We start from the raw sequence: 23,566 nt of genomic DNA on the forward strand, positions 1-23,566 counted from the left end.
GCTCAGATTATTTTAGAAACAAATTTTTAATTAAATACTTTCAGTTTAATATTGTAGCTTTGTATGCCTTTATTTTTTTTCACTGGCTGGCTGACTTGGAAAGTTAATTAATGATAACAGAGTATCTCACACCACACAGTACAAATCTGAAGTATCAATCCATCCAACATAAGGTGGGGAGACAGAAAAAACAGGCCACTTCTTCACTCAATAAACCTCAATTACAATAACCCTTACTAAAAACCCTTCCCTCAGCCATGTACCCAGTCCTACCCAAGTATCGAAGTATTCTCAGAAAGACTAGGAAAATAAATGAGTTTTTCTTAAAAAATCGAAAATTCAAAATTAAAATTATTTCCAGACCACTTCAATCATCAGATGTGCTTAGCCTTTACTTCAGCCACATATTTCCCATGTGTCACTGTCTCTTACTTTATAACTATTCAGACAGACCAGTCTAGTTTACAGTAATCCTTACAAACTTTTAAATACACCACTAAAGATTCACATACAAGCATGGAGTCTAATTATATCCCAAGGTATCCATAATTTAGGTGCCAAAATAATTACAAAAATGTACTAGAAGAAAAGAATTTCAAAGCTCTTAATTTGCATTTACTCAGTTTTAACTAATACTTCATTGTCTTAAATACCAGCAGGGATTTAGAAAAATGTATTCTATTTTGTTCTAGAAAATGTGGTGCATCAGACAACATGAGAAATGGAATCTGTGTTTTGAAAGCTGAGTCCTTAAGTCTGTAGCTTCAAAGGTGCTGTGTTTTGATAGGTAACAAAACTCTTCTGTCAGAACTTAATTTACATTTTTCTGTTCTATGTCTCACTGCAGAAGAAAAAACAGAATCACAGAGTCAAAGAATGGTTTGGGTCAGAAGGGACATTAAAGATCTCCAGCTCTAACCCCCTGGCACGTGCAGGGACACCTTCCACCAGACCAGGCTGCCCAAAGCTCCATCCAACCCAGCCCTGAGCCCTTCCAGGGATGGGGCACTCCCAGCTTCTCTGGGCAACCTGTCCCAACCCTCACCCCCCTCACAGGAAAGAATTCCTTCCACTCTAAACCCAGTCCAAACCTATTCTCTTTCTGTTTGAAGCCCTGGAGCTTTGAGCAACCTGGCTGGAAGGTGTCCCTACCCACAGCAGGGGAGGTGGAACTGGATGATCTTTAATGTCCTGTGATTCTGTGAGCTCAGATGAGCAGCACACTTGTTATGGTAAAGCTTCTTTTGGTTCAAATGAAATACTTGAATCACTGTTCACTTGACAACGCTAACAAGAATTAAGTTGTAGGTCCTACTAAGCATCAAATATCTGTTCTCGAACTGCTGGACCTGCAAAAAATCTGAACACACAGAGGTCCCATGGCAGCTCTGTCACCTGAACAGATTTACCAAAGCTGTACTGACATCATTTATGGTGTACAAAGGTGTTCCAGAAGAATTACACATGTACATCAGAGCCAACTACAATAATTTGAAGTTACCACAGCTGCTTTCCAGAACTTGGGAAAAACAGCTATAAAACCACTGACACAGGCTTTCTGATGTCATTTGTAGACTCTAAGAACAATTCACATTCTCCAAGACAACAAGGATCTGGCTTTAAGTGACCAAAATCCAAACCATTAGAGAACAGAGTAAATCATGGAAGATACTTTACAGTGTTGAACTATCCCTGAAGTTGTACCCTCAGTCAGTAAGGTCCTTTAAAAACAATGCTTATCCTCATCAGCAGGGAAATGGCTACAGATCTCTAGAGAAACTCCAAATAACAGCAGGGAAATTCATGGAAAACTTGAATAATCCACAGCCCTCATTGCTGAACTGTTACATCTAAAACATGCCAGCAACTGAATGAAACTACCAAACTGACCAAAAGCACATGCAAGTGTCTTCTTGGTGACATGTATGTCACTATTTCTCCAGTCTTTCTCTAGCACTTTCTGTGCTGGAGCTCTCTAAGAGACAGCAACCCATTAAAAAAAAAAAAAAAAAAGTAGATGTTATTTTGGAAGAAAACTTCCTGCAGTACTTCCTCAGCTGCAGGACAAAGGCAACTACAGGAAAAAAAACTCAATAAGATAAAATCAGAAGCCACTCCCAAGAGCAGCCAGGTAGTCCCTCCCAAGCTGTAATGAAGGGAGATGAGGAGAAGCCAAGTGCCTGCTGTGTGCGAAAGCACCATTAAAAACTCAAGGGTTGAGAAAGGAACTTCTAAATCCCAGAGGTGCTCATTTAGTTTTCATGTTACAAAGCTTGTCCTTGAAAAACGGGCAAATGCAGAGGACACTACCTAGAAATGGTATAAATTATAATATATTATTCTCTTCATGCATTTTTCTCTGGATTTAAGAATTAGTCATTCTTCCAAGAATGAAAAAAGGAAGAAGGGAGCTTTTAAAGCATCAAAGAGCTGCAAATTCTGCACTCTATCTAGAAAAACCCCACATCACTCCATGCTCTGTTCAGCTGGGTTGTGACATAACACAAAGCCAACACTATCCCTACATTCAATCTCTGTCATCTAAGCCATTTCTGACACAGTTTTTCTCAACAAAAAGTAAAACCAAATGAAAAATTGCTGTGGTTAAATGGGCACAATCCTCCCCAGTGTATGAAGTTAACAGTGCATTAGGATGTTGATGCTCACTTTTACATACAAGGAACAACAAAAGGAAGTATCATTTTAGCCAAACTGGTTTTCAACTTGAAGCAATACAAATAAAACACGCACACCATGAAAAACAAGGACAATTTTCTACAAGATGAGAAGAGCACTTCGATTAAGGGGTGAAGATACATCCAAGACATGGACAGTTTTAAAAGATGTGTAAACATGTTCCCCATCTTTCCCCTCAGCTTATTTATTTCTGATCTAGCTTGGCATCACAGTACAACCAAGTCTTGAGCAAAGAACTTTAAATAGACTTTTCATTACTATCATGTTTCTCCTTTTCAGTCTTCAAGCAGATAGGAACCTCCTCCTTGCTTTCCACCAGCACTGTTTTCTTTGACTTTCATGTCCTTGACAAACTCTCCCAAACTTGGAAACTACTTCCTACATCTTATCAGAAGAGAAAGCTGGCTGGGAAAGTTACCCTTGCACTCCTTTCTTGTGCTCAGTTTGTTCAAAAGTAGTTTAAATACATTATCTACTTAAACTCACTTTCTGAATTATTTACATACTGGGGGACAAAAAGCAGTCCACATGATTTGGGACTCAGTAGCATACAGAGTAGCTATGGCTAGACAATGTAAGAGAGGTAATTGGCAAACTTTAATTTTCCTCAGCTGACTGCAGACAAACAAACAACAACCTACTCAATACATGCAAAATAAACATCAAAATTATGAAGTATTACTTAAAAATACCTGAAAATATTTCGGGAACCACTATTTCAGAAACCAGTCTTGTTAAAAGCTGAACAAATACAAGACTTAAAGGCCATTACATTTTACATGATAATATAAGTTCAAATTTCCAAGTATGAGGAAGCAGGAGAGTTACAAAAGACTGAAACAAAAATACAAGAAAAAGCTGTAAACTCCACTTGTCCACATCTACTGTATTTTTTTCCAGGGGAAAAAAAACCTCTAATTTCTGTTTGATGAGATTCTTTTGCTTAGTTTGTCTTATTAAGTCTACAATTCACATTGTTTTTTCATCTTAACACTAAATATCTGTAGAAACACCTATAAAGTCCATCTTCCTCAAGCTGACAGTGTGACAGCTTCTTTACCACGGTGAATCTTATGTATCTTGAGCAAAACAGTATACTCTTATCTTCTGAATCATAAGAAAAATTGAGTCAAGTTTTGGATCAAACAAATCACTGAACTTTTCTCTCCCCCACTGATATTTTGAAGAGTTGTTTTCTTTCAAACCTTGAAACAAAGTGACTCCCAAATCCCACGAAATGCTATTAAAGTAGTGGGGGACAGGCACTGCCACATTGGGTGTCGAGGCTCTACCTTACACACTGTGCCAGGATAATGAGGTGAATTCTTAGGATCATCCTGAGAAGAGCTCTGGCACTAGGTCTGCCACCAAGATCACCAGCTCTTCCTTATGGCTCCCTAAACTTAGAAAGCAGTTCTGAGAAAATCCATGGCTCTCCCTTGCTGAGATATAAGCAAGACAAGCAATGAGCTGAAGTGAGGCACCTCCACCACAGATGTGACTGTGTATTCCAGCTTTTCTTTGTCCCTTGTCACAAACCAACCTGACATAGGATTTCAAACACCTCACAGATGCAGGTTTGTGCACTCATGAATAGTAAAGAATGGCAAACCCCAGGCTTTGAAAGAAAGACAAAGAATCCACCTCTGTCTAGACACAAATACATGAAACAAGCTGGTCAGGTGCCTTTGCCAGGCCTTCACAATGAGCAAATCAAAAGAGCTGAAGAAGAAAGACACACTAAGCAGGGTATTTTGTGAGATATTCACACATTCTGAGATCTCTGTAGTGCTGTGTTTTAAATCTTCAGCAAAGAAGGGCCCAGAATAAAACCAAAATGGATAAAAATATGTATTTTGGAACAGGTCAGTGGAGTATGTCCACACAAGCTTTACTAATGCAATCACAAGTTCAGTGAAGCCAAATGGACATCTCAACTGGTAAACAGAGTAATAAGAAACACTGTCACATCCAGTTAAAGCAGATTTGCAAACAATAGGCAGCCTAACTAATGAGAAACATGAATGCAGCTTACAAATTAAAGAGTTCCTCAAGGTAAGAACAGGCCTGAAATGCTCTCCAAAACCAAAAAATACCTAAACCAATGGATTATCAAAAGTTGGTTACACTTCAAATATGCATTTTTACATGAATAGAAGGAAAAGAAAATGTACTTTCCCAGTAAAGGAAAAATGCAGTGCTGCAGACCACATCACAAACCAGTTCCTCATGCCAAAAGGACTTCCAAGAAGACAGAAATCCCCTACCAAGCAAACAGCAACAAACCCAAAGCAAATTTGGTGGCAAGCAGAGGAAACAGCATACAGCTTGGTGTTATTTAAACTATTTTTCTCTATGCCCTGAGCACACAGTTGCTTTTGCATGGCCAACAGATTTGAGAACATCTGAACAGAACTCTTCTTTTAAAATGCAGGAACGTCCCATTAGAACGAAGCCCAAATGAACAGAAGCACAAGATGCTGCAAACACAAACTCATACTTTCAATTAATTAATTCACCTTTCATTTTAAACTTTTTTAAAATAACTCACACAAAGATGAGCTTTTCCACTACCACAGAGGACAATCAGGACCTTATACTTTTTTTCCTTCTTCATCTTAGTAAGAACTTTAAAAGTAGTGGAAGTATTATTACCAAGCACTACAGCCTGGACACAAGCAAACAGGATTTCCTGGGCTCCAAGCCAGTTCCTCACCAACTCCTTAAGCAACCATTACACTTCTCTGTAGTCAGGTACAGAGAACTACGGAAGAGTTTGGTCCTTATTTTTTGAAAAAATAAAATAAAAAGCAAACAAATCCCTGGTGTGATTGTGGGATAAAGAAGTGCAATTCCATCTAGCTATTCTTCTAGAATCACAGTTGTGCCTTTACTCAGCTCTCCCTGGGGATATCACAAGAAGGATGAAAGAGAATAACCAAATCAATGTCGTTCTTCACTGGCTGACTGCTGAACTACACAAAAAAAAAAGTTTCTCAACGGCTTCAGCAAAGACTGAATAGAAAACACACAGAATGACAATTCAAACTCCTCTCTCTGCATTGTCATGAAACATGTGCAACAGGGGGATCTAAACATTACTTGCAGAATTTGAAAAGATCAGCAGGGAAGATTCAGCACAGGACATGAAAAGACGGCTGGAACGGAAACTGCAACACCAGAGATGTTCATTCTTCAAAAAATGTGTAGATAAGTAATTCCATTGTAAACATCTATGCAAAACTTGAAAAGATGCTGATGACAGAGGTGAGGCACCATCACCCTGAGCACAGGGAAGGAGCAAGGTACTGGACAGAAAGAAATAACGAAGTAACAAAAACAGGATGAAATTCAACACAGTAAAACCCAAACTTGAACAGCTCAACCAGGATTTCTGTTAAAAGAAATGACTACAGTCAGGAATGAGCTGATCACAAAATGACTGCACGCCAAAAACAAGGGGGCAAAAACTTTCAGCAGAAAGACTAAAAAAAGTATTCAATTTTGAATATTCTTTCAATTCTTACTGTGTTTTTTTTATACATACACACATATGCACACAAATGTTTTAACATTTTCAAGGTCATCTAGAACTTAATACAGTCAGGTTCACTCATTTTCAATAGTCCTATTTTGAAAGCAAAAACACAGGAATTAAATAATTATTCAAAATAAAGCACTTACTTAGTATGAATAGAAAAAGGTACAAAGAAAGCTGTATTCTATGGCCTGTATTGAAAGACTGATGTCAAGCACCTTTTTAGTCCAAATGATGGAGAACATCTACTGGTATCTTATGCCACTTTTTTTTTTTTTTCTATTAAAATGCATGAAAAGCAAGAAGACTCAAGTGAAAGAAGGCCTAAGTATAACCTTGGGAAAACCACCAAAAATTACAAATATTTGTTGATAGCATAGCTGATTTAATATAAAAATAATACAATTATAAAAAACCCTCTTGGGCATTATTAAATATGACCAAACAATAGCTACATGTGGCAAAACAAATGTGCAAAACCAAGATTTCAAAATGCTATCAGAATATGACACCAGAACAAGTTCATCCTTTTCAAAGGCACTTACTTTTCCAAAGACATTACCACTTCAATTTAAAAGATTAAATATTTATCTGTGTATTTCTATGAGTGTTTAGAGTATCAAGGTAAGTTTTCATGGCAAACACTGGCTTTTTTTATACTAACCTCCTTTTTGAAACTGGCATGAAAGTAACTGAGAATTTTTTTGCTGTATTTGCCTCATATAATTTCAGGATATAAACTGGTACAATAAATATTACCTCTACCTACCTATTTGCTAATTGAACTCAACTTTTCTTTTGTCTCTAATTTGTTTTGGTCAGCCTGGCTCTTCCTACATTCTAGTTACCTCAAAACTAATTAATGTTATTTCCTGTGCAACTCCATAAAACTTTTTAATAAATTGCAGCTCAAGTTTTTAGCACAAGGATCTGCCCAAGGAAACCTTATTATAAATTAGAGCTCAGAGATCCACACATGGATATTTATAGTCACACTTTTCATTGCATTTGTCTTTTTATCAACCCTACCCACCCAGTTTTCTCAGAGATTTGAGCATTCAAGTGTTTTTACTCACTTCTGTGCTCCCTGAGACAACAGCTTTGTCCACGTTCAGCGCTAGCTGCTCTTCAGTCTGGCAGACTCCCACCGACCACTCCGCACAGCGGTGATGAGCCCAGCAGTGACCTGAGTGCAGAGAGACAAAGGCCAGGGTTGGACAGCTCTGTCAGGCACTTCCTCCAAGCATGGAACACCCCTCTGGCACTAAATACTTGCCAGAAATAACAGGGAATTCTTCTCCCCCTTTTATTTCTTGTTGCAACATTGAAAACCCATCTTATCATACACTGAAAATATTGCAGTTACTATCAGACACTAAAAACACTGCAATTTTATATACAACACACTTTTTTTTTAATCTGTTTATAATTTTCAACATGTAATCATGGCACTGGGGTGCACAGCATTCTCTGATTTCCATTCTACATTCAATGCTTGTGTAACACACACACAGCTCCATTTCACCTTATATTTCACTGTAGATAACATTTCCCTAAGTTTGTACTCTAAACTAAGAGTTAAATTATGATTAATTAAATTAGGATTCCCAAGGACTGTATGCTCATGTAGAATATGTTCATATAATGCTTTAGTAATCTACACAAAGTGTTTAAAAGCTCAAAATACAACATGAACAAAAACTCACATTGAAGACTGAGAAAATGGTGTCAATACAACAAACACAGTATAGAGATACACCTGCCTAACAAGAACCAAAAAATCAGAATTTGTACAATTCAACAGGTACAGGAAGTTTCTAATTCAATTCTGGGAAAAACAAAGCAAATGATGTATACTTCCAAAGGAATTCTCTGATTGCTTTATACAGGAATTAGAAATGATGGTTTACACTAGTGTTGAACTTAGGTATTGGCCAACTTAATAATTCAAGCTACCAAAAAAAAAAAATCCCAAAAATATCTGAGTGGGTTTGGGAAGAGTCATTTACAAATAACAGCAGCTTTAAAAATGTAGATTGATAAATCTACACTCACACATCAACATCCACTATAGTAAAACTATTGAAACAAAAGCATTGGATTTTGTTTTTTTTTTCTTTTAATAAGACCTTGAAACAAATTTCCACACTCATGAAAGAAGGACATTTTTATTATTACATAAATGCATTTCCATTTTTTGGAGCAAAAAAGGTGAATGGACTACTGGCATCAAAGCATTTGGACACAGATGCCTTCTGAAAAAGTAATTAAGAACTTAATTATAGAAAAGTTCAATTGAAATTAAAGAGCAGATGATAAGCCAGACATTTTTCTGACAGAAAACCTGCAAATTCTGGAAACATGCACATATATTACGCCTTTACTGCTCTTCTAAATCTTCTATTCCATTGTTCCCAGTAACATTTGCAGCAGGATATCAGGTAATGTCAGAGGACTAAGATTTTTGACAATTATATTAAGCTGTGCCTCATTCCTTTTACCTTTTCTCCCCAAAACAGAATCATGATACTGTAAGTATTACTACCCAAACACGAGCTCAGCAGCAGATTGCAAATACTTCCCCACAAAAAGCTGAGGATTCTCTTTTCTGGAGGGAAGACTACAAAAAAAACCAGCCTGACATGGGCAAAAGCTACTGAAGCACCATCAGAGACTTGACAAACACCACAGCACAAAAAACCAACAGCTGCAAAACTTCACTCATGTCACTGTGGCTACTGTACTGCTGCTGGAACAGGGAGAAAAAGGAGGATAACCATAGATCTTACCTGTTGGCTCAAATAAGGCTTGAAGATCAATGTCATCTGGTAAGCCAACTAAGCTGAGTTCATCCCAGAATTTGACAACCTGATCGTCAGAAGCAGTTTGGGTGCTCACACTTGTACATGATGCTATACTCGATCGAGATCTGTAGCAGGGAGCAGAAAAACAAACTTAGAAGTGATCACATTCTTTGTCCAATTAGCCAAATACTCACAAATTACCCAAAACTCATGGCAAGTGAGTACAATTTTTTCCTAACATGATAGAATATAAATCAACATGAACAAAAGTCTTCCTTATATTTTATCCCGACACTTTCCCCAATAACAGTTTCCAGTTAAAGCTGCTATTCAGTAAACAAGCCTGTTCTCTTTCAGTTCTTCAGAACACAAATGCTTCTTTAAGTTTGATTCTGTTTGATATTAAAATTTGCCCAACCCTTGGAACTGAGAATGAGATAACATCCAGAGATGAGGTGCCTATAGAAAATACTACAGCTATGAGGAGAAGGTAGAAAAAAGACCAGGACTTCAAAATCTGCTTGGAAATAAGCATGTTTATACAATGTCATCAGATATTTAAAAAAAAAAAAAAAAAAGGTGGGGTGAGCTGGAGGAAAGGAGGGGGAAGAATAAAAAATGCAGTGATATAAAGACTACTATATTGTACTGGTTTATAACCTTATTAATTTGTTCCCCAAATTCTAATCTCAACAGAAAAAAATTCACGCAACTCAGATTACTGCATTTAAAAAATAACACAAGCAACAATTCTGTCTTTATTTCCTGCAGGCTAAAGAATATCTTGGACATCTAAGGGTGTGCATTTAGGCCTACTGATAAGAGACCTGATCACTGATGCCTCAACAATAGGTAGGAAAGGTGGTGCTGCATTTTCTACTAAGGTTCTTTGAACTTGATTACTCTCTGCTATTAATAGCTCAATTGTATACATTTGTCAATAGATACAGTAACCACTGGAATTTTCATCTGTGATAACTGCTTTCCTGAAAACCATGCTTTACTTCAGCCATTACATTTATAAATACATTTTAAAACCCCTTTTAAAATGTATTTCATGGGGAAAAGAGTAGCATCCTTGCATCACCCAAGAAATCTTAAAAGTTTTCTATTATTACATGGTATCTTCATGACCTGCATAATAAAAAAAAAATCTACCCCAAAACCTATTAATGCTGACACTATCAACATTTAAAACCTCCTTAACAAAGGAGGTTTTAAATGTTGATAGTGTCAACATTAATGACAGTGTCAACTTTGTTCTGTTTGACAAAACTGGTTCCTGAACACCATTCATGTCCACTGCAATTACAGAATGGTTTGGGTTGGAATGGATCTTGTTCCAACCCTCCTACAATGGGCAGGGACACCTTCCACTATCCCAGAGGTTCCTCTAAGCCCTGTCCAACCTGGCACTGGACACTTCCAGGGATGGAGCATCCACAGCTACTCTGGGCAGCCTCTGCCAGTGCTTCACCCCCACGACAGTGGAGCCTCCTCTAACACCAAACTGCTGCTCACAACACCAAAACTTAAAGGATCTTTAGGAAAAACTAAATCTCAACTGACAAGGCATTTTTCTGTATAAAAAAGCTTTCTCACAAGACCAAATCAATCTGTTTACAGAACTTCTCAATTTACTCCGCAATCTCACCCTTTCTACAGGCTTCTCTTAAAGTATTTCGTATACCTATAGAATACAGCCCGAGGCGAGGGTGTTACTTTTATTAGCTTTAAGAAAAGCCACTTTTCTCTATCAGCATTACAGTGCGCACTTTTCCACCACCAACGTGATGCCAAAAACATACAACGTGCACCCAAGCAACCTCAGTGAGTGTGGAACACTCTCAGCAGCTTCTGCAGCAGCAGCACAGCCACGGACAGGCCTGACTCGGGGACTTTGGCACAGCTGGCATCCGCCTCCCTCCCTGCTCCCTCCCCAGCAGGGCCAAGCCCGGAGCCAATCCCCCAATGCCCGGTTTGTGCCACACACTGCCCACGGATCCGCATCAACACCAAGCCCTTAACCCCCCATCCTTTTTCCACATCACCACCACCACGGATCACAGCCCCGCATGATCACCCCGCATCCCTGCCCCGAACCACCCGCGGTCCCGAATCATCATCCCACCCTCGACCCCTCACAGTCAGCCTGCCCACAGCTCCACATCACCGTCCCACATCACTATCACCACCTTGCCCTCTGCCCCACACCGCCCTCAACTCCGCATAACTGCCCCACATCATCCATACTGCCCTTGATCCTGCACTGCCCTCAACCCTGCACCATGCCACACCACCAGCATCGCCCTCAAACCCTCACCACCCACAGCCCCTCGTCGCCCTCAACCCCTCATCACCCACAGCCCCTCATCGCCCTCAACCCCTCATCACCCACAGCCCCTCATCGCCCTCAACCCCTCACCACCCACAGACCCTCATCGCCCTCAACCCCTCACCACCCACAGCCCCTCAATGCCTTCAACCCCACACCACCAACAGACCCTCAATGCCCTCAACCCCTCAATCCCACACTGCCCTGTGGCTCCTCACCACCCTCAACCCTACACTGCCCTCAACCCCACTCGGCCCATCCCGTAGCCATGGCCTGTAGCCCTGCATCGCCACAGGCTCCCTTCATGTTTCTCCAGGGCTGCAGCCACTCTGTCATGCAGACAGCCCTGAATGATTCCACCATCAACCCTGAATGAATCCAAGTTAACACAGGGCCCCAGTGCCAGGACCCCCGTGCCCACAAAGACGTGGCTCTGATCAGTCCCACCCCAGTGCCCTCACCAGAGATTACACACCATGTACTGAGCAACCTCCAGGCAGAGTCAGATATGCCCCTGCCATCTCTCACAGCCACTGGGAGGCTGGGGGACCATGACCAAACCCCCCTGGCTGGGAGAGCTGCCAGCAAACCCCACTCCTGCAGGGCAGGAACCACTGCTGTGTGCCTTCCAAAGCACTGGCACCAGGGAGAGAGCCAGCGCTGGATGGCAAAGGAGAGGCTCCAATTGGCAGAGGCTGCCCATCATTCCAGGCTACACGACACATCAAGTGTCAAAAGCCCATCCTCTTCCACCCTTTTTGTGTACTTTTACATGAGCATCACAAGTAGATCTGTGTTTTACAGTAGCTATGTCTCTTATCTGAGTTCTTCCAGAGTGAAGATTCTCACTTGGGGAAGAAACAAACCCTTTTTTAAAAAGCAGAAGACAGGCACTGCTATACTGCTCACGTGTTGGTTGCTCTGGGGTTCTATTTTTAGTTAGGTTTTTGTATATGTTGGTTTTCCTTACAAACATTTTTGAATAATAAAACCCTGCATTTACACAAATACAAGTTAGTTGCCTATTGTAGTACAGAACCAGTAAAGATCCTTCCTGAATTTCATGCAAAATAAAATAAATCTACATATTTATTTTAGGACAGACTTACTTCTTCTGGCCTCTCTGTTTGCGCAGCACTGAGTTTTGCCTTGGAGTTCTCTCACAAGCTCCATCGGTGCTGTCGCTGGCTTCACTCTTATTTAAAGGCTGGTTTTTCCATGGGATAACATACCCAGGAGTGGGACCGAATTGTTTTAAATCTCCTTGTCCTAATGAGCTCCGTTCTCCACAGTAACAAAAGGCGCAGAGTTGTTCGCTGTAAAAGGGAAGATCATTACTTGTTTATTGGGGGGAAAACCAGCAGAGGATACCCCATCAAAGAGCAAATTTCATGCTAATTTAACCCTTTATAACAAGACAATAAAAGCTCCTATGTGCTGTCAGGTATCAGAAGTCAGCATTCAGAAACACTATTTCCAGCTAATTAACAGTTACATTAAAATATCTTTTTTTCTGTTCACAAAACTGATTAAGGAAGCAAACAATACAATGTCCATGTTATATTCAAATTATTAGAATTTCCAAAATTCTGTGTGTCTAGACACATGCTTGCTAAAAGTCATCAAAATGTTACAGAACACACAGAACATTACAACACACACACCTTCCTGGAAGCACATACAGCTCATGTGTAACACAATGTATAAATACTATAAACTAAAAGGTTTACTAACATGGAGAAAAATGGAATAATGAGAAAACCACAGCAATGGCTACAGTCACACATGCCAGAGCACACCACATGCACAAATGCAACCATCCTCATTTACTTCAATATTTAAAAACAAAATTATGTCTAAAAGTTTTACTGGAGGAATTTTATATTTACAGAACCGTGACCGCTGCAATACCCTGTACCATTTGCAATTATGTTTTAACATGCACAACACAGCGACAGGATTGAAATGACAGCTCTGACAGCACTCCTTGTGTCACATCATATGGAAGCTACTGAAAAATATTTCTATAATAAACATACCCACAAACTTAAAATGTGAACTTCTGCAACTAATGCAGTTTGCATTAAAGGAAGGCCATTTAACACTTTTTTTTTATGCTTAAATGAGCAATTCTGTTTTCTTCATATTTGTGCCCCAAAGACCCCAAAAAGATGCCTCAGGGAATCAGGCACTTGGATAGAGGCTTGGTTATGCCTGGATTCCATTTAAATAGATTTCAGTGCATCTCCAAGGTGGCACATTTGGATTTGGGACAGTCTGTGCTGTGTGAGTGAGAGGAGGGAAGTGAAGTGGGAGGAAGAGAAAACCTTAAGGCTAAACTGCTGTAAAATATTTACTAAATTCTGGGGGGAGAAAGAAAGTCTCCTGTGCTTTTCAGCTTGGAGAGACAAAAACAGCAACAGAAAAAAAGTGGAAGTGGAAAAGAAAAGTTCCAAATCAGAACAGAAAACCCCAAGAATCCAGCAAAGCCTCTGATATTTGGTTTAGCATCCTCTGGGATGGCTCCTTTTGCACTCGCCATAGAGCAAAAACAGGAATAAAGAAAAAGAAGAAAGAAAACTGGTCTACTACTACTGGTAATACCAGTCAGTCAGATGCTAAGGAAGGGAGAAGAATTTCATGAGCCCAAAATGAAGCCCAGAATTAAGCCAAATGCCTTTATTTATGGTTGACAGGTAGGACTGCACTTTCACTAAGGCAGATGAACCACTGGGAACATGCAGGTTGGTGGGCAGATAAAGTAAGTCCCATTCATGGTACTGAAATTACACCTTCCTATGGTACTGTTAAGAAACATTTGTCCTCATCTCGTGGCCTTGGCTGCACATCCCTCACTGATCTGCCTCAACACACAACCAGCATGAGCCAGCACAACCCCCGGAGCTGACGGCAAATGTCTGACACGTTCTGGAGATCTTTAGAAAAAGATATCGGAAGACAAAAAAATTCAAAGAAAATATGGATACAGGTAGCGTGAGAGCGGTGAAAAGTTACACTGAACAGTACATATGTCTATTTCATAGCTAGCTTTCAGTGTGATAGAGCAACAAATACACTATTATTTGTCTGTCAGTGACTGTAACCACTGGACTGCCAGTGAAACCTGATATGGACTCACAGGCAGAGTTCCTAAGCAGGGAAAGCAAAGCTATTTATGCTGGTTGAGACTAGAGAGACTTGTGAGGAGACTTAAGAGATTTAAACAGGCAACAACACCATGGTATATAAATTACACTAGTTACAAACACAAGATTATCCACAGTGGAATAAATAATTATTCAGACATCCTGTTAGGACAGACTATCACTGCTCATTAAAAGACCTGAGGATAATTACAAACAAATAAACAAAGCCCTTTAAAGTGGAGTCATAGCAAATACGCAATGATGTTAAGATCTATAAAAGAGAAATACGAAACAGTAATTAAGAAAAAAAATAAACTAACTTTTCAAGTGGTATTATTTTAAAAGGCATTCAGGAGTAAAGCTAGTATTTCTGGAGCCTGTAAGGCAGCTCCAGCATCCCAACTTCCAGCAGCAGCACTCTGCAGGCAGGGTGGAGTGAAACAACAGGAGCAGGGAGTTTCACAGCTCCTCTGCAGCGTGCTGTGGACAGCTGTGAAGCTGTCAAGAATCATATGGTTTGTGCTGCTGCTCCTGCTCCAGCAGAGCTGGGGAACGCAGCTGAACCCAGTGCTGGCCACGGGGAGAGGGCTGGGGCAGCCTCCACTGAAGGCTGGGAGCACACAGAGCAAAAGTTAAAGACAGGAGCAGCAGAACGTGCCCAGAGACACCATGGGGCTGAGATAGAGGGGAGAGATTACACAAAAAAAGGTTTCACACTTTCCAGGGGGTAAGCAGAGGGGCTTCAACTGCACCCACAGCCAGACAGCCACAAACACTCAGTGGCAGTGAACTCCCTGCTGGGATGCTGGAGGTATCTCCTGCCCCCTGACATGCCACAGCTGCTGGCTTGTCATGCCATACAAAGTGGCCAGTTCCACCACGTTAGCCTTTTAGCTTTAAGTGCTCAGTAAATATTTTAAGTTATGTCTGTATGGGCAGAAGGTGGAGATTTTTTTCTTATCATCTGAGGACTGCAGAAAGTACTTACAAATCTACTTTCCATATGTCAATATGCAATTAGAGGATCTAAATCTGTGATGCAAAAAGAGCCCTCATATTGAAGATAACGAAACAGAGATACTGGCAAATCTTAAGATCAAACCCTAGATCTGTTATCATAATTAACATATTTTAAGAACAGGATAATTCAAAATGGGATAAAAAGCAAGAGACAATGTGTCACAAATCTTTTTATAAGCTACTAAAAAAAAAAAAAGCAGCTCAACAGTACTCCATTTAAGATATATCTTAGGTGCTCCAACTCAAAATGTAAGTTCATCGTTATCTGTAACTTCAACTTAAATGACATTATTTTCCCATGACAAATGCTACTTTCTTATAAGGGTTTAAAGATCCAGAGGTGGTTTATTACCAGGAGATGCTCCTATCCCTCACCTCATCCCAGAGGATTTTGTAGATTTGAATGCACAGAAATTTTAACACAAAACACTGAGGAAAAACTGTGTTCAGAATGAACCAGACATGCTGAGTTTTGGGAACACAGTAAGAGGCAGAAAAGCTGGTAATGTCTGAAGCTAATGTCTGTTCCCATTGAGCCAAGGGAGGAGATCCAGACTTGGATCCTTGGATTTGAAGGATGCCCTTTCTAACAAGAAACATGTTGATCCCATCACTCTTTCACAGCCACTCTCTTCTACAGGTCCTTATTTCATCCCATCAGTGTCTCTTCCTTACACAGAATTTACTCAACCTTCTGACAAGAATCTGAAGTGCTGTAATCCTCCCCTGTCCACATCCTGACAAAGGATAACAAAATGCCCTGCAGCCACTTAATCCTGAAGGAAGGGAGACCAGTCACTATTTCCTCTACTTGACTGATGACAGTCATCAGGACTCATCCTAAAACACAGACTTTCCCACTGAAACAACTTCATTTCAACACATGCAGTATTGGGCAACTAATTGCACAATATTAAATCACAACCAGAGGAGGACAAACATCTGGTTTGCTTGCAAATATTCAGTTGGAGAATTAAGGTAAAACTAAGAGTCCCCCAAAATTATTTTTTAACAGAATTAAGCCTTAGCATCAGGATTACCAAAACCTGTGGATCTACTTCCAGGAGTAAGCAGAGGCCCCTTCTGGATCCTTCTGAGCTGGGAAATGGCACTGGGTAATCCTGTGTCAGCCAAGGCTCCTTGATAACGAGCAGATGTGCAGACTGGCTCAGGCAAACATGTTTTTGTTTATGCTGTGGCTCCTATCTCACAGATGTGCACTTGTGCCCACGTGAGCACTGTGCAGCTTCTGGAAATCTCCAGATGTGTCCAGGGGAGGTTGTGTGACCCTCAACAGTATCTCAGTCTCACTCTCCTGCCTGTTTTTCACACATGGGTAGAATGCTCCACAAGCTGCAGTGATATGGGGCACTGCCATGCTCCCACACCCCCACGTATGCAGCTGGGGGAATAAATCCTCCTTCCTCATTCTCACAGGAACAACTTCCTTCCAAGCAAGACAGTGAATGGCCCATGCTGAGCACGTCTGCCAGTGAGATGCCTGAAGTTATCCAACCCTTTCAGTACTCGTGCAGAGGGTGGCAGGCTAAAGGAAATCCTGCAGCTGCCTGTTCTGCAGAGAGGTGTTAAAGGTGCCCCTCTTTCAGGAGAGCCTGCACAGGGGAATCCAAGCATCACACGGAGATAAAGGGGAGGCTGTCAACAGCAGGAGAAATTCAAACTCTTGGATTCAGATCAAGGGATGCTCACCTTGTAATTTTTCTGAAATCCCTCCCAGCCTACTGTGGGGCTGGTATTACCAAAGGAGTTTTGCTATGCATTCACCATTTCCAAGTAATCCCACTAAAACCAAGTTTAAACAGGAAAAAACAATGGATTATATGTGAGAAAATGCAAGGCATGGCAATTCCAATAAGATCCACTAGCTATAGCCATTGCCTCAACATTAAACACTAAGTTGCAGATGATCACTACTGCCATTTACCATGATAATAACTTCAGTAAAGTTAAAAACAAACCCAACTTGGAAAGCATAAAGATTTCTTTCATTCATGGTTTGGGTTGAAAAAGAAAGTGAAGAGGGTTATCATGTGACTTTTGCTATGAATTCGGTTTTAGAGGCCTGGAAACACCTTCAGGATGTCTTTTTCACACACTACCTGCTACAGAAATTTACAGTGTTTTTAACATCTATTTTTCACAATTAAAATTAAGCTCATCACAGTGAAATGGAGTACTTGGGAGCAAAACAGAACTTCAGAGCATCATTTGTGCTAATTACTGAAGCAGATTGATAAGAACTGGCCTTGAGAATTCTTCTTTCTCCTAACCCTGTTAGTAGTTTTAACATATGCTAGAAGGCTAAATGAAACACTACAGAGGACCTACTATTTATTTAGCTCTGCCAAGTTGTGCCAGTGCATGAAATACCTTTGCTCCCATTTTATGCTGTGTTATTTAAAGAGTAAAGTGTTCTTCTCCTTAGTGAAGATCCACCATTTTATCATTTATGTAAATTCAAATCAATACCTGCAAGCTGCATTTTAACTGAAAAAAAAAATTTGACTTGAAACAACACCGGGGATCTGGATCAGTGTGAGTTCAAATATATGTGAGATATTACAGAGGTAAAGTTTATCTAAAACTCAGATTCTGATGAAGCTTTTCAGCATCATCTGAATATTCTGTAAATATCTGGACCTCAATAATAACGAAGCTTGAAAGGAAACTACGAAAGAAACCTCATTAGGTGAGACATAACAGCTTCACATTGATACAGGACTAACAACCCAAGAAACCACCCCTCTGATTGAAGATACTAAGGACAGACAAGGATGGAAAGGGCAAATGGAGATACCAGCAAGAAGCAAAAAATCTATCCTAAAAGCTGTATTTAAGCGTTTGATGCACAATCTCCTTCCAATAGGTACCTGAATCACAGAACAACTTGAAATTGTGAAGTGGTTTGATACTATTATACTATTATAGAGATTTGGGATTAAAGTAAGTATTTAACTTACTATAACTTACTATTTAACTTAACTTATTATAAGGCGGGACAGAGTTCATATGAACTCCAGGTGAAGAATTTTAAAAGTTTATACAAAGCAATTAAACTGCATTAGACAATAACTGCTTTCCAATTTATTCAAACCAGCACAGTTGGAGTTCTACAGCCATATAATCAACTTAATGATACTCTTCTCATTTGAAAGAAAGAAAACATTCCCCTCCAAACACAACCAAAATAACAACATCTTACTGACATTCTGAAATGTAGAAAATACATTCTTATTCACCATTAATTGTGTCAGCTTTAATTTAAACAAGTATTTAAAGCTCAGTTAGGGTTTAACACACCCTAGATGCAAAAGGAGTTACCAGAATGCCAATGCCAAAAGAAGTGAATTCAGAGGTCTAACCCAAGGCTCTCTAGATAACTCCTTAAGGTCCACGTGAACTGACTTGTACACTTAAATAACAATCCCCTACAGAATGCAATTAATTGTACCTGAAAAGTGGCAACTCATGCAATTCTGAGAGTTATCTTCACCTCTGAAGGACAAAAGTCAAAGAATAAGAAGTCCTGTAGCTTCAACCTTCAGTACGCATCTGTGCCCAGAAAGTATTGTCTGTGTAAACCAAATTCTCTCCCTTGGTAATTAAAACATAATACAAAGAATGATTTGGGTTGGAGGGACCTTAAATATCATCCAGCTCCAACCCTGCCAGGGCAGGGACACCTTCCTCTACAACAGGCTGCTCCAAGCCCCATCCAGGCTGGCCTGGAACACTTCCAGGGCTGGGGCAGCCACAGTCACACCCAACTCACAGAGGTGCCACCCTCTCTTGGAGGGAGCTTCATACAAATACAAAGTAGGGTCTTACTAACTGAAAATTACTGAGATTTACCATTTAGCAAGCTGGCTTTAAACAGCAGTTATTCAAGAAAGCTTCATCTAAGCAGGATAAGCAGAGGCACAGGGATATTGAAGAGGAGGCAGGGATGGTACTATCCATGCCCCCAGTACATTCAGTTCAGGGCCTCCCTGTGTCAACTGTGACTCCTCTACACTCATGCTCAGTTTCCCTTTCATGAACTTGCCCAGTCTGCTCTTGACCACACCTAAAGTTTCAGTGAACCACATCCTTTGGCAAGGATATCACTCTAGACAACTCTCTGCTGTACAAAGAATCACCTCCTTTTATTCTGCATCTAACCCTTAAAAGTTTCACTTGCATCACTCAGCTTCTTGCATTAAAAGAAACGAAACAGGATACAGCCACCTTCCCCACTCCACCTGTGATCCTGAAGTTTATCTTCCTTCTCCAACACCTTTCAGAGACTGAAGGATCCTGAATTTACTGGAATTTATTTCAGATGTTTGATCAACCGTTCTGCTCTGGGAAATGTTTAAGAGCTTCACTACATTAATTTCTGAAGTTACAGATAGACTTTCTATGAAAATTAGTCCAAACTTGTTTCTCTAAATGCTTCTATCCTCACCAAGCAAAGCCCACGTGCTTCAGAAGAGCCTCAGCACATTGAAGCTACGAGCACAAAGATCCTCTCCTCACTAAGCACACTCCCATCTCTCAGTCCCAATGTGAAAGCAGACCCCATATGCACAAAACATTCCCTGTGAATGAACATCCTTCTGGCAAAGCTCAGAGACACTCACAGGGATCACCTCTGACACTACAGCTCTGGGGTGCTGTGAGTCCAGATCTCACCATTTAAATTGCTTGTACTTTCCATCAGCTTTGGTATGGAAGCAAGGAAAGAATGAAGGGCACAACACAGAGGGAAATGGAAGGTGCTGGAGAAATAAGACTCCTGACTCTGGGAAACAACACAAATCAGACAGCTGAAGGAAGCAAGAAGAAAACAGTCACAGCTGACAAGGAAATGAACAAGAAAATGGACAAAAAGGTGAGAAGAAACACGGTGTAACAAACACCTGTCTAGAAGCTACTCGGAATGGAAGGAAACTGCACATCAGGCAAAGAGACAAAGAAGAGTAAACCTCAACTAAGTGAACCTTAAAACAATTATTAAAACTGATGAGCAGTTTAGATTAGTAAAGACAATGGAAATATGAGCATTCAACGACACAAAAAACCCCAAGACGCTGGCAAAGAAAGCTGGAGGCAAAAAAAACCCCAAAAAACCCAAACCAAAAAAAAAAAAAAAAAAGGAAGAAGTGGTATTTGGAAGAAATGAGAGAAAATGCTGTATTCACTCAACACTGACACAGAAGATCCCAGACTACCACCACTGTCTGAGAATATCCTGTATCTGTGCAACCCCTGGCATGCCGTGCTGCAGTGAGTACTGCCCTCAGCCCTGCAGCACGGCCTGACAGACTGCCAGCCACGGGGTGCTTCTGTCTGTCTGTCTGTCTGCCATCTCCCAGAGGACACAAAACTTGTCCAGGCATCAGACCTGACCTGCCAGTGCTCAGCTTGCTGCTCACCAGTGCAGGACTTGTAAGCAGCAGGGCAGACAGACCCAGGTGGAGACAAGCAGCCTTAGGATGGGGATAAGACAGAAAAACTGCCTAAGAACATCTGAGAGGCTGAGAGTGGGATTCCAGAAACCTGGAGCACCTGTGAGCACCTGCTCATGCTGGACAGGAGGCATTTCATGGTTTCTGTGGTTGGACCTTCCTACAGAATAGATTAAATCATGGAGCAAAGGTCTGTGCAACTTAAAAGGCCCAACCATGAATGTCATTGATTATGGTGTCAAATCCCAGGAGGCACAAGTTCTACATGAGAGCATTAAACACATTATGGCCACAATGGCAATTGTTCAGCCTAAGCAAAAGGCAGGATTTTGGCTGCCTGTGAAACCCTTCTTTGGCCCCATTTGTGTGACACGCCTTCTGTGCTCTGAGAAAGACACAGACCATCTGGAGAAAACTCAAACCAGCAAGGAGGATCTGAGCTCAAGAAAACATCATCTACAAAGAAAGTAGGAACAAATTTGGGATTTCTGTTACGAGGTAAAGCATGCTGGGGAAATAAATGAGAGACTTTTGCACAAAGCTGTCCTCCATTATCCTTGGCAGATGGTACGAGTAGCAATGGAATAAACCCAGGATGAGGAGAATGTGTGTTAGATGTGAGCAAAGTGGTTCCAACAGTAAAAACAAAGAGACTGGAAGGGACTGTTTAGGGAAGATATGGAGCTTTTATTACTGGAAGATTTAAGAGCAGTTTACGTAAGCTTTTGTCAGGAATGACAGCTGTAGATAACTGCCTTGGAAAAGGAGGTGAACTAGATGAGTTCCAAAGGTCCCTTCCTGCCCTATAAATCCAAGGAAAAGTTGCTTTAACAATGATTCGTCACAGAATTCTTCTTGAGACCATCTCCCTAATAATGCATGAACAAACAGGATGGAAAACTAGTAAATATTTAACTTTTTTCTCATTTTTCAGTGTGTGGTCTTAGTCTTTAGTTGTGCCCTGCTAGCCAAATCAGTAATTTCCCTCTGGGTTAGACTGGTCATTAACATAATGCTGAAGTAGACTTCAGTTTGGAAGACAAAAGAATACTATGTCTTCTTTCCAGATGTAAATCACTGGCTTCAGAGGAAGATCCCATAAATGCTTATATGGATCTAGAGCTGGAAATGTAAAGGCAAAACTCTGAAATGGCTTCAAATGCCCTGTATCATGCATAAGTCCATTCTCTGCAGAAACTATCCTTGGAGAAAAACATTCTCATAGAACTACAAACTGTATCACAGTACATGTTCATAAAAAGAAATAATCAGTTTCAAAATTAATCTTAATACTGGCATCTCCTCAAAACATGTGCTTGACTTTACAACTTCAACAAATTTTAAACATATTTTAATATTAAATCTTTTATCTAACTTCCTCCTGCCTAGAGATCTAGCTTTTCCTTCCATCACTGCAGTAGTATTCTATCCAGACTGTCTACTCTCTGCCACTCCACAATTTCTTTTTCCACTGGATGTTGTTCTGTTACAAATTTTGTAATGTGCTTTAAGATTATAAAAAAAAAAAAAAGGGGAACAAAGATAAAGAAGTTCACTGCTACTTTTTCACTATTTTCTTTTTTCACACAATCTACAGATGTTTACCAACCACTTCTTTTTGATGGAATAAAGCACCCAAGCCCTCCATCTCCACACTCCAGATTTCATCCCAGCAGCAGCAGCAACAACATAACAGGGAATGGCGCAATTGGTCTGGAATGAAAATTACGTCCTTTGTCCAATTACAAGTGAAGCAAGAAAGCAGGAAGGTGTTTTGCCAGTTCTTTGGGGTTTTTTTTTGTAGTTTTAGCAACAATCTCACAAGAGCAGATATTTAAGCAGGCCAAAGCACCAAAATCAAAAAGAGCTGTGTGAAAACCTCAGCTTCTACTTTTGAAGAATGTTCTGTCTTCATGATTATGGCAAAAGGACCGAAAACATGCAATTAATGCGATTCACAGTCTCCGGGAGCAGACAGAGAGTAAAATGAATCAAAAGGTGTTTTGTTCTGCTATGAAATTGTGTTTCTAGGCCATTCTCATTAGCTTTTAATGCCCGGGGCTGCCAATGTGGGAAGCAGAGGAGGAAGGTGGAAGTGGGCTCAGCTCTGAGTCGCAGCCGGCTCCTGGCTCCCTGCCTTCCCCAAGGGCTGCACTTCCCCTGCTCTCTGCAGGCAGCACAAACCCAGGCAGCAGATTCCTTTCGAAGAAGCTGGATTCCACTCAGCCAGAAGTCCTGGCCTGACAGAAGCTTCTCACAAGGCTTATAAAAAGAAAAAAAAGGGAACAACCAAAGGAAAAGGCTCCAAAACCCATGACGCTCGTGATATATAGGAGCTGGCAGTGTTACTCCTGCCACTGCCAGGCTTGGGAGTTTATCTCTGCTTGATGTTATTGCCCCTCCCCACATGTGGTCAATAATTCACTCACTCCTTTCAAGCACACGCCTCAGCCCTTTCAGCCTCCCTGCCCCAGTATGGCTCAGACTCTCTTTATTTTAATGGGGTTTTAACACATTGCTTTCTGAGCACTAATCCTGAATCTGTTATTCAATTC

General features: G+C 40.6%; 1 protein-coding gene across 13 annotated transcripts in view; it reads right to left on the reverse strand.

The window, feature by feature from the left end:
- Nucleotides 1-23,566, reverse strand: part of KMT2C (lysine methyltransferase 2C) — a 187,325-nt gene that overhangs the window by 101,563 nt on the left and 62,196 nt on the right. For all 13 annotated transcript variants that reach the window (XM_064430461.1, XM_064431113.1, XM_064430643.1 and 10 more), the window contains 3 exons: nt 12,484-12,690; nt 9,025-9,164; nt 7,312-7,421 (listed from right to left, as the gene is read on the reverse strand). In XM_064430461.1, coding sequence (XP_064286531.1) covers nt 7,312-7,421; nt 9,025-9,164; nt 12,484-12,690 — 457 coding nt within the window. The remainder of the gene's footprint in view (nt 1-7,311; nt 7,422-9,024; nt 9,165-12,483; nt 12,691-23,566) is intronic.

The sequence above is a fragment of the Passer domesticus genome, chromosome 1 (genome assembly GCF_036417665.1).
Source record: "Passer domesticus isolate bPasDom1 chromosome 1, bPasDom1.hap1, whole genome shotgun sequence".
NCBI lineage: Eukaryota > Metazoa > Chordata > Aves > Passeriformes > Passeridae > Passer > Passer domesticus.